At 35.5% G+C, this 18,995-nt stretch overlaps 1 protein-coding gene across 3 annotated transcripts in view; it reads left to right on the top strand.

Moving 5' to 3' along the window:
* The window catches only part of UBE2K (ubiquitin conjugating enzyme E2 K), a 79,631-nt gene that overhangs the window by 28,864 nt on the left and 31,772 nt on the right, over nt 1–18,995 (top strand). For 2 of the 3 annotated variants that reach the window (XM_024992978.2, NM_174080.2), the window contains 1 exon segment: nt 16,852–16,945. The exons of the other annotated variant lie outside the window; for it this stretch is intronic. Coding sequence is in view for 1 of the 2 variants with exons in the window: in NM_174080.2 (NP_776505.1) it covers nt 16,852–16,945 (94 nt within the window). In the remaining variant the exon portion in view is untranslated. 3 annotated transcript variants of the gene reach the window in all.

The raw sequence follows: 18,995 nt of genomic DNA on the forward strand, positions 1-18,995 counted from the left end.
ACGACCCAGATAATCACAATGATATGATCACTCATCTAGAGCCAGACATCCTGGAATGTGAAGTCAAGTGGGCCTTAGAAAGCATCCCTACGAACAAAACTAGTGGAGGTGATGGAGTTCCAGTTGAGCTATTTCAAATCCTGGAAGATGATGCTGTGAAAGTGCTGCACTCAATATGCCAGCAAATTTGGAAAACCCAGCAGTGGCCACAGGACTGGAAAAGGTCAGTTTTCATTCCAATCCCAAAGAAAGGCAATGCCAAAGAATGCTCAAACCAGTGCACAATTGCACTTATCTCACATGCTCAAAATTCTCCAAGCCAGGCTTCAGCAATATGTGAACCGTGAACTTCCTGATGTTCAGGCTGGTTTTAGAAAAGGCAGAGGAACCAGAGATCAAATTGCCAACATCCACTGGATCATGGAAAAAGCAAGAGATTTCCAGAAAGGCATCTATTTCTGCTTTATTGACTATGCCAAAGCCTTCGACTGTGTGGATCACAATAAACTGTGGAAAATTCTGAAAGAGATGGGAATACCAGACCACCTGATCTGCCTCTTGAGAAATCTGTATGCAGGTCAGGAAGCAACAGTTAGAACTGGACATGGAACAACAGACTGGTTCCAGATAGGAAAAGGAGTTCGTCAAGGCTGTATATTGTCACCCTGTTTATTTAACTTATATGCAGAGTACATCATGAGAAACGCTGGACTGGAACAAACACAAGCTGGAATCAAGATTGCCTGGAGAAATATCAATAACCTCAGATACGCAGATGACACCACCCTTATGGCAGAAAGTGAAGAGGAACTCAAAAGCCTCTTGATGAAAGTGAAAGTGGAGAGTGAAAAAGTTGGCTTAAAGCTCAACATTCAGAAAACGAAGATCATGGCATCCGGCCCCCTCACTTCATGGGAAATAGATGGGCAAACAGTGGAAACAGTGTCAGACTTTTTGGGCTCCAAAATCACTGCAGATGGTGACTGCAGCCATGAAATTAAAAGACGCTTACTCCTTGGAAGGAAAGTTATGACCAACCTAGATAGCATATTCAAAAGCAGAGACATTACTTTGCCAACAAAGGTTCATCTAGTCAAGGCTATGGTTTTCCCTGTGGTCATATATGGATGTGAGAGTTGGACTGTGAAGAAGGCTGAGCGCCGAAGAATTGATGCTTTTGAACTGTGGTGTTGGAGAAGACTCTTGAGAGTCCCTTGGACTGCAAGGAGATCCAACCAGTCCATTCTGAAGGAGATCAGCCCTGGGATTTCTTTGGAAGGATGCTAAAGCTTGATGCTAAAGCTGAAACTCCAGTACTTTGGCCACCTCATGCGAAGAGTTGACTCATTGGAAAAGACTCTGATGCTGGGAGGGATTGGGGGCAGGAGGAGAAGGGGACGACAGAGGATGAGATGGCTGGATGGCATCACCGACTCAATGGACGTGAGTCTGGGTGAACTCCGGGAGTTGGTGATGGACAGGGAGGCCTGGAGTGCTGCGATTCATGGGGTCGCAAAGAGTTGGACACGACTGAGCGACTTATCTGATCTGAACATAGTATACTTTTCTCCATCCTTCTATTTTTTTCCCCAAATTTGTGATAAAATACACACAAAATTTACTGTCTTAACCATTCACATTGCTGTGTATCCAATCTTCAGAATGTTTTCATCTAGCAAAACTGAAACTCTGTACCCAGTGGATAATAACCCCTTTTTCCTCTCTTTCCCTAGCCTGGGCAATTACCATTTTACTTTCTGACTCTAAGTAAAGTCATACAATATTTATCTTTCTGTGATGGATTTCACTTAGTATGATGTCCTCAAGGTGCATCTATTCTGTAGCACATGTCAGATTTTTTTAGAGCTGAATAATATTCCATTGTATTTATAGACCACATTTTGTTTATTCATCTGCCAGTAGACAGGTAGCTTCTCCCTTTTGGTTTTTTGAATAATATTGTGAACAAGAGTGTGCAGATTTTCTTATTTGAGACCCTTTCTCATTTCTCATGAGTATATACCCAAAAGTGGAATTGCTGGATCACATCGCAGTTTTGTTTTCAATTTTTTGATGAACCATACTGTTTTCCATTGTGGCTGCACCATTTTTTGTTCCTGCCAGCAGTGCTCAGGGTTCCAATTTCTGCACATCCTTGCAAACTCTTGTTATTTCCATTTTGTTTTTCATAGTGGCCATCTCAGTGGATGTGAAGTAGTATCTTGTGGTTTTGATTTGCATTTTCCTAACGGTAGTTATGTAGTGATGTTGAGCCTCTTTTTATTTGCTTGATGACCATTTGTATATTGTGTGGAGAAATAATCTGTTTGAGTTCTTTGCCCATTTTTAAAATAGGTGGTTTGTTTTTGGTTGTTGAGTTCAAGAGCTCTTTATGTATTTTGGATACTAATGACTTGTCATTTATATGATTTGCAAATATTTTCTCCCATTCCATAGTTTGCCTTTTCACTCTGTTGATTGTATCCTTTGATACACAGAAGTTTTTCATCTTGATGTAATCCATTTTATTTTTACTTTTGTTGCCTATGTTTTGGTGTCATATTCAAGAGGTCGTTGACAATTCTTTGTCGCAAAGCTTTTCTTTTGTGTTTTGTTTTTTGACTTTCAGTTTTTTTTTCCTTTATTGCTATTGTATCTTTGTCTTTGTATTTAAAGTGTGATTTTTACGGACAACATAAAGTTGAATCTTTTTTTACCCACTTCAGTAGTATATTGTATTATTATATTTATACCATTGACATTTAAGATTATCATTGATTCAGTTCGATTAGTGCCTACCGTATTTTTTAAATGGTTTTCTGTTCCTTGCCTTGTTCTTTCACCTTCCATTCTTTTCTACCTTATCTTGCTTTAATTATTTTATATCATTCTGGCTTTTTTCTTCTTAGCATAGCAATTGTGCTTTTTTAAAAAAGCTTTTCTAGTGGTTAGCCTTGAATGTGCCATATACACTTACTTTAAAGTGCTCTCCTGGAAAATCCCTAGTGGTCCAGTGATTAGGACTCCATGCTTCCACTGCCAGGGTCCTGGGTTCCATCCCTGGTGGGGAACTTAAGATCCCACAAGCTGTGTGGTGTAGCCAAAAAAAAGTGCTCCTCCAAATAATGTTACATTACTTCATAGGTAGTACATGTTTTATTTTATCTTCATTTATTCCTTTCATAATGCTGTTCCTTTCTTTATATACATTTAAAGTTTCTGATCTATATCATTACCCTTCTTTCTGAAAAATTTCTTGTAACATTTCTTGTAAAGCAGGTCTGCTGGCAACAGAGTCCCTCAATTTTATGTTTGTCTGAAATGTCTTTATTCTTGATTTCTGAGGGATAATTTTATTGTATATTAAAATCTAGGTTTGTGGGACTTCTTTCTTTTTTAAAATTTATTTTTAATTGAAGGATACTTGCTTCACATTATTGTGTTGGCCTCCCTATACATCAACGTGAGCCAGTCATAAGTATATATATGTCCCCTGCCTTGGAACTGCCCTCCCACCTCCCACGCCTTCCCACCTCTAGGTTGTTACAGAGCCCTAGTTTGACTTCCCTGAGTCGTATAGCAAATTCTCATTAGTTGTCTGTTTTGCATATGGAAGTGTATATGCTTCCATGTGGGTATCTTCATTCCTCCCGCCCTCTCCTCCTCCCCGCCCCTCCTGTCTCCCTAAGTCTGCTTTCTGTGCTGCGTCTCCACTGCTGCCCTATGATAGGTTCATTGGTGCCATCTTTCTAGATTCCCTGTATATGATACTTGTGGGTTTCCCCCTCTATCTTACTTCAGTCTGTATAATAGGCTCTGGGTTCATCCACCTCATTAGAACTGATTCAAATGTGCTCTTTTTCATGACTTAATTCCATTGTACGTATGTACAACAGTTTCTTTATCCATTCACCTGTTGACGGACATCTAGGTTGCTTCCTTGTCCTAGCTGTTACCCTAGTACTGCAGTGAACATTGGGGTACATGTGCCGTTTTGGAGTTTGACTTCCTCAAGGTATATGCCTGGTAGTGGGCTTGCTGGGTTATATGGTAGTTCTACTCCCAGTTTTTGAGGAATCTACATGCTGTCTTCCGTGGTGACTTATCAGTTTACATGCCACCAACAGTGGAAGAGGGTTCCCTTTCCTCCACACCCTCTCCAGCATTTATAGTTTGTGAATTTTTTGATGACGGTCATTCTGACCAGGGTGAGGTAATAATATCTCATTGTAGTTTTGATTTGTATTTCTCTGAGTGATGAGCGATGTTGAGTATCTTTTCATGTGTCTATTAGCCATGTGTATGTCTTCTTTGGAGAAATATCTGTTTAGGTCTTTTGCCTGATTTTTTTTTTTTTTTTTTTTTTGCCTGATTTTTGATTGAGTTGTTTGTTTATCTGGTATTGAGTTGTATGAGCTGCTTGTATAATTTGGAAATTAATCCTTTGTCAGTTGTTTCATTTGTTGTTATTTTCTCCCAGTCTGAGGGTTGTCTTTTCACCTTGTTTATAGTTTCCTTTGCTGTGCAAAAGCTTTTATGTTTAATTCTGTCCCACTTGTTTATTTTTGTTTTTATTTCCATTACTCTGTTAGGTGGGTCATAGAGGATCTTGCTGTGGTTTATGTCATACTGTGTTCTGCCTATGTTTTCTCTAAGAGGTTTATAGTTTCTGGTCTTACATTTAGTGTCTTTAGTCCATTTTGAGTTTATCTTTGTGTATGGTGTTAGGAAGTGTTCTAGTTTCATTCTTTTACATGTAACTGTCCAATTCTCCCAGCACCACTTACTGAAGAGCCTGTCTTTTCCCCATCGTATATTCTTGCCTCCTTTGTCAAAGATAAGGTACCCATAAGTGAATGGGTTTATCTCTGGGCTTTCTCTCGTGTTCCATTGGTCTGTATTTCTGTTTTTGTGCCAGTACCATACTGCGTGGATGACTATAGCTTTGTAGTATAGTCTGAAGTTAGGAAAGTTGATTCCTCCAGTTCCATTCTTTTTTCTCAAGATTGCCTTGGCTATTTGGGGTCTTTTGTGTTTCCATACGAATTGTGAAATTTTTTGTTCTGATTCTGTGAAAAATGCCATTGGTAGTTTGATAGGAATTGCATTAAATCTGTAGGGTACATCTGGTAGTATAGTCATGTCCACAGTATTGATTCTTCCTGCCCAGGAATGTGGAATATCTCCACCTGTTACAGTCATCTTTGATTTCTTTCATCAGTGTCTTACAGTTTTTCTGTCTACAGCACTTTTGTCTCATTAGGTAGGTTTATTCCTAGGTATTTTGTTCTTTTTGTTGTGATGGTAAATGGGATTGATTCCTTAATTTCTCTTTCTGATTTTTTATTGTTAATTATAGAAATGCAAGTACTTACTATGTATTGGTTTTGTAACCTGTGACTTTACTGAAGTCACTGATTAGCTCTAATAAATTTGTGATAGTATCTTTAGGGTTTTCTATGTATAGTATCATGTCATCTGCGTACAGTGAGAATTTTACTTGTTCTTTTCCAATATGGATTCCTTGTAATTCTTTTTCTTCTCTGATTGCCATAGCTAGGACTTCCAAACCTATGTTGAATAATAGTGGAGAGAGTCAACACCCTTGTCTTGTTCCTGATCTTAGAGGGAATGCTTTCAGTTTTTCACTGTTGAGAATAATGCTTGCTTGCTGTGGGTTTGTTGTATAGGGCCTTTATCATGTTGAGGTAAGTTTCTTCTATGCCCATTTTTGGAAGAGTTTTTATCATAAATGGGTGCTGAATTTTAGGGGGCTTTTTTTTTTTTTAACATTTGAAATATATCAGTGTTTTCATGAATTCTAAAGAGAACTCTAATGTAGAGCAGTCCTCTGTAGGCAAGGTGCCTTTTTTCCTTTCGCTTCTTTCAAGATGTTTTCTTTGTTTTGATTTTCTTCAGTTTGAATGTTACTCTTACCTTGGAAATCCCATGGACAGAGGAGCCTGGTGGGCTACAGTCCGTGGGGTCTCAGAGTTGGACACGACTTAGCAGCTAAACAACAACAACAGTACACTTTGGTATCGATTTTGGGGAGGTTTAGCTTGGTTTGAACTCTTTGTTTCCTGAATCTGTGATTTGGTATCTATCATTAATTTAGGGGAATTCTCAGTTTATTATTGCTTCAAATATTTCTTCTTTTCTTCTCCTTCTGGTATTCCCATTACTGTTATTTCAGCTTTGGACATTTATTGACATTTCTTCTAGCTCACTGTTTCTTTCTCCATGTTTAGGTACTAACGAGTTTATCAAAAGCATTTTTTTATTGGTTAGACAATGTTTTTGATTTCTAGCATTTACTTTTAATCCTTAGAGTTTCCGTCTGTCTCCTTACATTATCTATCTGTTTTGGATGTTGTCAGCTCTTTCTTGGAGAAGGCAATGGCACCCCACTCTAGTACTCTTGCCTGGAAAATCCCATGGACGGAGGAGCCTGCTAGGCTGCAGTCCATGAGGTTGCTGAGGGTCGGACACGACTGAGCGACTTCACTTTCACGCATTGGAGAAGGAAATGGCAACCCACTCCAGTGTTCTTGCCTGGAGAATCCCAGGGACGGGGGAGCCTGGTGGGCTGCCGTCTATGGGGTCGCACAGTCGGACATGACTGAAGCGACTTAGCAGCAGCAGCAGCAGCTCTTTCTGTTAGAGAGCTTAGCATGTTAGTCATAGTTTTAAATTTCAGGTCTAATTCCCACACTTCTGCCATATCTGAGTCTGGTTCTGATGCTTGCTCGGCCTTTTTAAACTGTGTTTTTTGTGTTTTAGTGTACCTTGTAATTTTCTTCTTGAAAGTGAGGCATGTGTATCTGATAAAAGAATTATGTAAGTAGGCCTTTAGTGTGAGCTTTTATGTTTTATCTGGCTAGTAATTGGGCTGTATTTACTATTTGCAGTAGCTGTAGGTGTCAGGCTAGAGGGGGCTGGAGGATATTGCCCCTCTCTCAGATGGGTTGGATCTGTTAAAACCCCAGTTGATGTTACGCTCTGGCAAAATAGTTTCTCTTGAGGAGGGCAGGCCTTGTTAGGAAGAACCGAATACTCTGGGTTTATTTCTAAATGAGAAAAATGGCTTCTTTCTCCCTTCCCTTGCCAGAATCTTGAAAGGAGTTTTCTCTGATCTTCTCTCAGAAAACCTTGTAGGAATCCTGGAGGTAAAACTTCAAAAAAGTGGTAGTCTTCTGAAAGTTTTTCACTCTTAACCTTATCCCCACTGTGCCTCCAGCAACGTCAACTATAATTTAGGTTTTCATTCTTTGGTAATGGTTCAAGAAGAGATGCTTGTGATCTTTTGTTCTGGTTTGATTCTTGGGGCCAATGGTTGAGCCTGTAACTTCCAGTCTCTGGATTTAAGAGTAGTTGATTTTCAGTTTGGATATTTATTATTCTCATTCAGGATTTCACCCATTCTAGCCATCCCACCTTCTTCGTTACATTATCTGTCGTCCTTATTTTTAATTTCTCAGCCCTCTACCATAGCTGTCCCCTGAGCATTTAAACATACTGCCTCATGGCTGTGTTGTGAAGAAAATCAACCTTCTGCCTCTTTCTCTGTCCAAACTCCTGCCTTGTTTCTCACTCCCCTTTTACAGTCAGTGTTTGGAAGAGTTCTCTGTTTGGAAGAGTTCTCTCTAATCACTGCCCTTCACTCCCTCACCTTTCATGTACGACCAGGTATAATGGGTGCTTTCATCTTTTCACTTTCCTGTTGCTGTCCATCAGGCTTTTAAAAGTGTTCTGTAACAAAAGTTATATGTGTGTGTCTTTCAAACAGCACCATAGCCTCTCATTTATCTCAGATTCATAGTTCTTTTTTTTCCTACCCTAAGGGATTCCTACCCCTCATTGCCAGTTTCTTGTGTGTGTTTTCAGAATTGTGTGTGTAGGCTTTCACTGCGAAGAAAATAATGTTTGCTTATTTTTCTTTATGTAGTCTTAAGAGTGATGTATGTAAAATCTAAAGTTTCTTTGAATTTGTGTAAAATAAAAATTCTAAATGATAAAAATTGTGTCATAGTATAAATTTTTTTTTGATTGGCAAACAGCGGGGCATCATGTAATTGATGATAATGAAATAGTATGTGCTGTGGCTCCTCCGTCGCTTTTGGAACCAGCCTTTGCTGATTATTAGCTTTGTGTGATCTCTTTGTGTCTTAGTTTCCTCATTGGTAGACGCATGAAATTATTATGAGGATTAAATGAATTATTACAAATAAATCCGGATACAACTTATAAGGTATAGTAGCTATTATTATTATTAATCTCTCAGCAACATTAGCTACTCTTTGAAACATTTTTCTTTCTTTGGTGCCAGTGATAACAGATGATCCTGAATTTTCCTCTTGCTCACCATATCATCAGCCCAGATCACTCTGAATTTTCATCTGTCTACTTGACATTTTGGATTTTTGTAGACATCTTTTTTCAGCATGTCTAAAATGGAATTTTTTATTTTCTCTCTTCCTCTCTTCTTTTATTTTCTCTTCTCTCTTTCCCTTTTTAATTTTCTGTCTGACCCCTCAATTTCATGTTTCCTCATCTTAGTTGTTTTACCATCCACCCAGTAGAAAATCAAAACCATAAGAGTGATCCTTGTTTCCCTCTTTAAGATCATACACTTGCAGTTTGTAATAGCTAAGTCCTATATATTTTATCTCCTGCCTCTCTTAATTGAGCTACTTCTCTTCATCTCAGTGAACTATCTAATAATTCTCACTGGATTCCTAACCTTTTCCTGGGTATCTACTTTAATCTCTCTCCAGGCATTTCCCTCCCAATACAGACAAGTTGTTTTAAAAGACCCAAACCTGTTTGTCATGCCACAACTGTTTTTCTCACTGTTCTTCATGACCCTGCATAATCTGGCTATTGCCTTCCTCATTTCTGCTCTTTTTTTCCCCTGCGTTTTTATTCTGTGTATTTTAGTCACATTGGTGGTGTTTCAGTTCCTACACGTGTCAAGTCCTTCTTTGCCTCTGTTTTCTACAGGATGAACTTTCTGCCTGAAATGCTATCACTGGCCTTACCTAAATTAATCTTTAATGATGGTTTCCTCAGAGAATCTTCTTCATGACTCTCCTAGTATCCTACACTTCTTTTAAAAATTATATAACTTATTTTTTGACTGTGGATTGTGAAAATTGATAAACATCTTTTACTATTGTGATTATGTCAAAAAAATTAACTTGCTGTGTAATACCTTAGAATGAAAATTTGTTTATGGCTTTAGGTTATGTTAGAGAACATTGCTGTTGATGCTTTTACCACCAGTACCTATTTGCTTTGTAGATAGTGGGTACTCAGTAAATATTCATGAAACTAGTAGGTTCAGAACCTTAATTATTCTGCATCTAGATTGTGTCAAGTGTGATGACAACAGTCCAGAAAGTAAAATTTTAATGGCACACTGTTGTAATTGGAGAGGCTACTACTTCCTGGTTCTCTGGAGCTGCACTGCACCCACTAGCTATGTGTGACAATTTTTCCTTCAAATTAAAAAAAAAAAAACTACTCTTTTGAATAATTCAGTGATTTTTAGTATATTCATAGGGTTGTGCATCTATTACCAGTCCAGAATATTCTCATCATCCCCAAAAGGATCATTACCCATTAATAGGTTCTTCTCATTTTCCCGTCCTTCCCCAGAAACCAGTATTTTACTTCCTGTTTCTGTCAATCTGGCTGTCACATGTGGCTTTGGAACACTTGAAGTGTGGCCATTCCAAATCTAAATGTTTTGTAATTGTAAATTAGACGCTGGATCTTGAAGACTTAGTATTATAAAATGTGAAATGTTTCCGAAATTTTAATGACATGTTAAAATGATAATTTTTAATATGTTGGAAGTCAATATTAAAGTTAATTTCTCCTGTTTCCTTTTACTCTTGTTAATGTGATTACTACAAAATTTAAAAATGCGTTTATGGAACACTCACAGCATACACAAAAATAAACTCAAAATGGCTTAAAGACTTAAATATAAGACACGATACTATAAAACTCCTATAAGAGAACATAGGTAAAACGTTCTCTGACATAAATCATATCAGTGTTTTCTTAGGTCAGTCTCCCAAAGGCAAAAGAAATAAGAGCAAAAATAAACAAGTGGGAACTGATCAAATTTATAAGCTTATATAGCAAAGAAAACCATAAAGAAAGCAAAAAAACCACTTATGGACTACGAGAAATATTTGCAAATGATGGAGCTGACAAGGGCTTAATTTCCAAAATATACAAACAGCTCACTAACAACAACAACAAAAACCCAGTTTTGAAAAATGGGTAGAAAACCTAAAGTAGCCATTTCTCTAAAGAAAACACAGATTACCAGTGGGCACACGGAATGGTCAACGTTGTTAATTATTAAGAGAAATACAAATTAAAACTGCACTGAAGTTTAACCTCACACCAGTTAGAATTGGCCATCATTTAAAAATCTACAAATTATAAATTTGTAGGAGAGGGTGTGGAGAAAAAAGAACCCTCCTTTATATTACTAGTGTGAATGTAAATTGATGCAGCCACAATAGAGAACAGTATGGAGGTTCCTTAAAAAATTGAAAATGGAGATGGCATATGATCTAGCAATCCCATTCCTGGGCATGTATCCAGACAGAACTATCGTACAAAAAGATCCATGCACCCCAGTGTTCATAACAGCACTGTTGGGTTGGCTAAAAATTTGATTCGGTTTTGGGTAAGGCGGCTCTAGTAGCGCTTAGTTCTCTTTAACTTAATTTGAAACATTTTAGATTGTATTGTGACAGTTGTCATATCAGTGTGCATTAAAAAAAATCAAAATTGGTGAATTTTTGTGTAGTCATTTTAATATTGAAGATGGAAGAAAAAAGTAACATTTTCAATATATTGTGCTTTATTATTTCAAGAAAGGTAAAAATGCAACTGAAAGAAAAAAAGATTTGTTCAGTGTATGGAGAAGGTGCTGTGACTAATCGAATGTGTCAAAAGTGGCTTGTGAAGATTCTGGCTGGAGATTTCTTGCTGGCCAATGCTCAGTGGTCAGGTAGAGCAGTTGAAGCGATCAAATCAAGGTATTAATTGAGAATAACCAACGTTATGCCAGGCTGGAGATAGCCAGTATATTCAAAATACCCAAATCAAGCATTAAAAATCATTTACAACAGCTTGGTTATGGTATTAATCACTTTGGTTTGGGGTATAGCATAGTTAAGCAAAAAAAAAATTTGTTGACCATATTTCCATGTGCAATTTTCTACTTGTAAGGAAAACATTTCATTTTTAAAACAAATTGTGACGGGTGGTGAAAAGGAGATACAGTACAATAATGTGAAGCATAAATAGATTGTGGGGCAGGTGAAATGAACCACCACCAACCACATTAAAGGCCAGTCTTCATCCAAAGAAGGTGATGTATATGCTAGGATTGGAAAGGGAGTCTTCTGTTTTGAGCTCCTTCTGGAAAACTAAATGATTAATTCCAACATGTACTTCTACCATTGAGACCAACTGAAACTAGCAGTCAACAGAAGTGTCTGAAATTAATTAACAGAAAATGCATAATCTTTCATCAGACTAACACAAGACTGTTCGTTTATTTGTTGACCAGGCAAAAACGGTTACAGCTTGGCTGGAAAGTTCTGGTTCATCTGCCATTTTCACCAGACCTTTCACCTTCAGATTTCCATTTATTTTGGTCTTTACAAAATTCTCTTTAATAAATATTACAGTTCCCTGAGACTGTAAAAAGCACCTGGAAGTTTTTGTTCAAAAAGAAAAAGTTTTGGGAAGATGGTATTATGAAGCTGCCTGAAAAATGGCAGAAGGTAGTGAAACAAAATGGTGAATGCATTGTTCAATAAAGTTCTTGGTGAAGATGAAAAATGTCTTTTATTTTTACTTAAAAATTGAAGGAACTTTTTAGCCAACCCAGTATTTACAATATGCAAGACCTGGTAGTAGCCTTGTTGTCCATCAACAGATGAATGGATAAAAGAGATGTGAGATACATATATGTATACATACACACACATGATGGAATACTACTCAGCAATTAAAAGAATGAAATAATGCCATTTGCAGCAACATGGATAGACCTAGAGATTATCATACTAAATGAAGTCAGAGAAATATCATTTTATACCACTTACAGGTGGGACCTAAAAAAAAAAGTTAAAAATATTGAATTCCCTAGTGGTCAAGTGGTTAGGACTCTATGCTTTCATTGAGGAGACCCAAGTTCAATACCTGATTGGGGAACTAAGATCCCACAACATGCATGGCGTGGCCAAAAAAAAAAAAGGCAAATGAACTTATTTACAAAATAAAAACAGACTTTCAGACATAGTGTACAAACTTACAGTTATCAAAAGAGGGGGGTGGATAAATTGGGAGTTTGGGATTAGTAGATACAAGCTGCTGCATATAAAAAGATAAAACAAGGTCCTACCATTTAACACAGGTAATAACTATGTTAAATATCCTGTAATAAGCCACAATGGGACAGAATATGAAAAAGAATATATATATATAGCTGGATGATTTTGCTGTATACCAGAAGCTAGCACAACATTGTAAACCAACTATATACCTCAATTTTAAAAAATACAGTCACTTATGAAAAACTGGAAAAAAGTAAAGTACATTTGTGGTTTATGTTCTGTTTCTGTTGGACAGCCCTTGTCTAGAATTTGTTTTTTGCAAGTACCACTAATGCAGCCCCATGGCCTCAATTTCCCATTTTTCTTAGTTTCTTAGTTTCTCTAGTCTCTCAAGTTTCCATATCAGCCCTGCTTTGGAAATATGATATGTCCTAAGCTTCAGGTTTTTAATTGCTTAGAAGGTAGAAATCTGTTTTCTTGAGCCCTGGAATAGTGGGAAAAACATGTTATTTATGTTAAATTATGAGAAAATAATGGCAACTGTTAAATCTTTTAAGCCTTATTTCCAACAAATAAGGAAGCATTGAATTTTACATTTATTTACATGATAGTAATAAGCAGTGTTCCTGAATTTGGTAATTGTGATTTGTCAAGGGAACAAACTTTTAAATAGCATATGAGAATTATCAGTAACTTCAGGGGTCATTTAGAATTATATTTGCTTATCTGAAATTTGGATTTAAATTGTATTTTAGAAAACTTTCCCCAGAATAAATAGAAGAGAGGCTAATGTGATAAATTAGCCCTTTAAAGTACAGTTTCAAAGTTTTCTGCTCCAGCATCATCATCAAAAGTCAACATATTGCAGTGTTAAGTGACTACTATACATTTAAGCATTTGTTTGGCATTATTAATGCTGTATTCATTAAATTCCCCCGTGACTGTATATGGTAGGTCCTATTATAATCTGCAGTTGACTGAAGATGAAACTGAGGTACAGAGTGGTTATTTAACTTGGCTCAGACTCAGGTAGCTAATGAGTTTTAAACAAGTTAAACAAAAGTAGCTTTATACTTTGTGCTTTTGTGATAAAATCCTTCAGTTTTTAGTTTTTCACAGGAGAATGTAAGCTCCAAGTGGGCAAGGGCTTGGTTTTGTTACTTAGTTGTTTCACTGACATTTGAGATATAATATGTAGTAGATCCCAGGAAGTATTTGAAAGATTTTGTGATTTTGATGATGTCAGTTCATCAAGAGACTTGGTTGTGAGAATCTACCAGAATTGCTTTAAATTCTGCACTGTTGCTTATTAGCAGTAATGTTCGTTTATATACCACTTCCAGATTAACTTCAGTATTATGTACTGTTTTGTATACTTCATGCATGTTATATCAATAAAATAGTTTATTTTAAAATTGTTTATTAGGAGCTGTGGCTTCTTTTCATCTCTTTTCCTTTTATGTGTTGGAAATGTATTGGAGCCATAAGGAAACGTCAGAAAAATCAAGAGAACTAGAGGTTCCACTGTGTGTTTAGATGAATTGGGAGAAGAAAGTATAGTAAAGCACCTTCCAGCTGTCCTCAGAAAAAATGTATAACGATAGTAGCATTCTTTAAGGTTTTATCCGAAAGCCTCAGCCTCTCTGGTGGTTTTGGTCATTAAAATTTAGAAACATGTAATTTTATTTTTAGAAATTAAAGTTTCCATTCCTAGTTTGAAAACAGGCCTGTGAAATAAATTTTATAAAGCAGGGCTTGAAATCTAAAGGTTTTTGTAATTAATATTTTTAAGGGAAGGATATGTGTGCTACTTCTATCCAGGAAATTTTCATTTAATTCTGAAGTATATTCTCATTTTATAATAAAATTGAGAGTTAGATGGTAAGTGACATACCTGAATTAACATCACAAGTAACTGGCAGAACTGGAAATAAACTCCTTTCTGTCTGAATCCAAAAGCTATGATTTTTAAAAATATTGTCTGTCATTTTGCTATTTTCTGTCTTTCTCCCTTATAGTTCTGAGTCTTAAAGTGGGATTTTAAATTAGTTTGTGTGGACAGTGGTCTTGGAGTTTTGGATTGTGGAGTACTGGATGTTTGCATTAGAGTATGAATGTAATAAAGAATAATTGGCATGATATAAAAATTAAGCTGTGAAAAGTCTTCATCTTTAACTTACCATAAAAACCAACTCTAGAACCAAGTACTTCTTTATAATGGGATTCATCATGGTGACGTATTTTCTTGAGCTTTTGTGGTAAATTTTTATACACAAAGTTTTCTTTCCCTGGAGTGCAAAAAATAAGAGCCATTTTTCTCTGAGTTATAATTTGGGGGGAAATGAGGGCAGAAATAAGGATAGAGGTATGACAGTTAATAATTCTTTAGCATTTTACTGATCAGACAATTGGGGCAATTTGCAGGGCAACTTTTCTAATTTGTTACTGCTTTCTACCCTTCCTCAAACTTTAGTGTAAGAGTGTCCTTTAATATCCTGCGGTTTTAGGGTTATTTACTTCTTTGGGGGAAGCAGATATTGTGGGATGCTATAGAGAACTTTGAAAGTATTCATGATTTGCAAGATCCATTTACTCTTGTTTTCCTTAGAAGTCTTAAGGGAGAAAAATAGATTCTGTAAGTTACACTTTTGGCTTCTTAAATTGGTCAGTGAACATCTAATACCTCTGATTTTCATTTTAACCTTCTTCATTCCTGTTCTTACTCAACAAAGTATTTTACCATTACTAAAGTTGTACATTTCATCCTCTTCTGCAGATATCAAAGATGATAATGAATGACTTTTTTTTTTTAGGGCATAGGAATAAGTTCCCTATTATGCATATTTATAATTAAATCTAATTTGGGGGTAAAATTATCTTCAGAAAAATATGAAATATTTTAATCTCAAATGCAGAAATGGTTGTGAATCTAATTCTATTTAAAATGCATAAAGTAAGATTTTTAATCCTATATTCTTATTAAAAATAAGATAAAAGTTACATAAAATCTTTAAAATTTGGGTTTTAAAGTTATATTTTTTCTGTACTTAACATTCAATACTAAATTGTTTAGAAAAAGTGAAAATGATGGTATCTTCTTTTGGGATGGGGGCAGTTAAGGACTTTAATAATTCTTACATTTTTCCATCTAGTAATCAAGGTTAAGAGGTATGTTGAAAAGCAAAAATTTTCTTTTAAAATCTTATGGGGCTGTCTTTTGTAAGAGTACATGTGTCACTTAGGTATAAAGTGTGAAGTACAAAGTAAGTTGTTCAGTCGCTAAGTTGTAACTGACTCTTTGTGACCCCAGGGTTGTAGCCTGTCAGGCTTCTCTGTCCATGAGATGATTTCCCAGGCAAGAATACTGGAGTGGCTTGCTGTTTCCTTCTCCAGGGACTCTTCCTGACCCAGGGATCGAACTTGAGTCTCCTGCTTGGCAGGTGGATTCTTTACCATATGGGAAGCCCCACAAAATAACTAAATGTAGATAAATATTTAAATCCTAACCAAAAAATGAAAACAAAACCTGTATTTTGAGGAATTACGGTTTTAAAAATTGAGAAAAGGGGAGGATTGTTGTGTTAGGTGAACAGACCAATAAGATACTAGTGAAGGTTACAAAATCTAAGTAGAGAGCCCATTTGCAAGCAAGTACATGTGACCACTGAAGTGAATCCCACTGGAGGGTTTTCTGAATCACAGTCATTATTTACTATGAGAATGGATTGTTAAAGATCATTGAGAGATTGAAGTGATAAGATTGATATGACAGTACTTTGAGAAATGTACAAAATATAGTAGATGTAGATAAATATAATATAAAAATCTGTTTTGAAAAGTAAGTAATTGCCACTGAAGTAAACTAAGCAGAAAAACAGATTGAGGAAGGCATTGGAAATTCTAGTGAGGCATTTAGGCTTCAGGAAATTGTGTGGAAAGGGATTAACTAGACACTTAGGGCTTTCATTGTCCTGCTTGATGGTGTAATATTTTCAGTTAACCTACACACCTAGAAATATAATTAGAGTGTATAGCCTAAATGAGTTTATAATGACCCTGAATTTTCTGTTTGTTTTCGAACCCATGTAGCCCAGGGTATCAAATGGCAATGTTCATCTATAGATGAATAGAATTATCACTTTGGATCTAATACACATGAATTTGGCAGGTATAAAATAGGTGTTAGCTATTTTTCTCTAAACATTCCTATAATAAAGTCAACAGGACATTGTACTATTATTCAAAATGGCATAATGTCGTTAAAAACATTGCAGTTAAATTTTGTTAGTGTTTTTGTTTTAAGTATTCTTCAGATTGGCTCATTACGTTCTTGAAAATTACAGAATATTATTTTTACTAGAGTAGATAAGCTTATGAAAGAACGGGTTTCAAAAAATTTTTATAGGTAATACTTTAATAAAAATAGGTTTTTTTCCTTGCTGATATAACTAACATTTATTTTCTGTTTATTTTTAAGACGAGCAAAAATCAAATTAAAGTAGATCTTGTAGATGAGAATTTTACAGAATTAAGAGGAGAAATAGCAGGACCTCCAGACACACCATATGAAGGCAAGTACTTTTTTCTGTATCAAAATATTGTGCGTATTAGAACTTATCTGAAACACTAAATCAGAAAAGTCTTAAGCATTTATAAACTACATGGAAGGTAACTTCATTTGGCTTAAGGATATATACAGCAGTTTTTAAATAATAAATTTAGATACTTACCTAGACCGATTTTTCTTACTGAATTTTAGCTAACTTTTTTCTTTTCCCAAAACAGATTTAGTAGAGTTAAGCTACAGGTTATATTATGTTAGAATTTAACAGTGTAAAATTAAATTTACATCTACATGTTAAACATTTAACTTACATGAACTCTCAGTTACCCTTCATATGGTATCTGTAACAAATTTTGTCTTAAATTTCTGACTTAAGTTTATTTTTTAAAGCAAAGTTCCTCTTCCCTGTTTGTCATTTAGCATGTAATTCACTCATATGTTTTTATACAGGCTGTATTCAAATATTTAATTTTCTTTATTCAGGAAAGCTTTAAGTGATCATTTCAAGGCATATAGAAAAGAAAGGAGGCAGCTTTCCTGAACTCTGTTGACAAACTAAATCTTTATACTTTAGACCATGGAATTGGGGTGGTAAGATACGGAAAGGAGCTTTGTAAGCTTTTTATTCACTCATTAGGCAGATCTTCAGTAGTGAATATTATTATATATTTGAGTTTATATGGCATAGCCAAGATTCTTGCATATAAGAGGCATTCACATATTTGATAGAAGTCATGTAATATTGTTTGTAGTAGTAGCATTTATTGAGTTCTTACTTATTTTGAGGTTTATGTGTCTTTTCTCATTCAGTCCTTAAAACATATCTTATGAGGTAAGTACAGTTATCACTGTTTCATAGATGAAGAAACTTAAGCTCAGGAAAGTTAAGTAACTGTTTAAGACATCTAAGCTGCACAGCTGGGATTTGAGTCCCTAATAGCCTATGACTCTAAAGCCTTTTTTTCTAATCTCTTTCTGCTCTTGAATAAAACAGGATTGACTGACTGATGGAAGTGACAGTGATGTCTCTCTTGAATGTAGTGGTTCTGTAATGAACAATAACTTAAAGTTTTTCAGAAAAATTCAGCGTCCTAGACTATTTTTCTGTTTTCATTTGAATTTTTAAAGTCCCTAAAATATCCTTAGCACATTCTACCAAATCTGAAATGATATAATTTTGTTTTTTGTTGTATAGTTCATATGAGCCATTTCTAGACTTACTTAATTTTTTATAGTGCCTCCTATATGCCAGGCCTCATCTGGATTCTTTCATGAATGGCTATTCATGTAGTCCTTTTGACAGTTGTTAGCTGGAGAAGAGATCTTGAGTTACCTTGCAAAAATCAAGTTCGTCCTTAGTAGCATATGTTATTTATGATATACTAGCTTCTTCTGAAGGCATACACTATAAATATTCTTGAATTACTTTTTTTAGGTTGTTTAGATGTGTTTTTAAAAGATAGTAGGACAGTAGCATTATCACCCTGCAGCTCTTCCAGTAAATTGATATTTATAAACAAGAGAGCTCCTGAACTAGACAGAGAGTTTGTTACTTTCTTAGCAACTGTTAGTAAAGGTACATGAAGTTTTTAAAAATTGGACAATACACACTTACTTGCAGGATGATTAAGTTATAACTATACCACATTCATTAGTTAGAAACAAGCTTGATAATTTTTAAGTGCTTATTTCTGCTGCTGCCACTGAGACATTAATGTTTGATAACACTAGTTTTAATATGCTTCTTGGATATGTATTTGAAGTAGATTAAATTGTATTCTCATAAAACTATTGAAGAGAGGTTCATTTTGTTTAAGAAAAGCATCATTTGAGGGCATTAGCTTAATACTTTTTTTGCAACATGAATGGAATAAAATATTTTGATAATGTGTATCTCAGGGCTCTTGATAAATTTTGAGGGTGTTTTTTTTTTAATCTCAATAGCTAAGACAAAAGTCTACATGGGAATGTTAAATTGTTAATAGCCATCATTAAGAAATCAGGCAGCTATTTTATGTAGTGTAGAAAGTAATCAGATTGAGTTAAAATGACCATGT

This window comes from Bos taurus, chromosome 6 (assembly GCF_002263795.3).
Source record: "Bos taurus isolate L1 Dominette 01449 registration number 42190680 breed Hereford chromosome 6, ARS-UCD2.0, whole genome shotgun sequence".
Taxonomy (NCBI): domain Eukaryota; kingdom Metazoa; phylum Chordata; class Mammalia; order Artiodactyla; family Bovidae; genus Bos; species Bos taurus.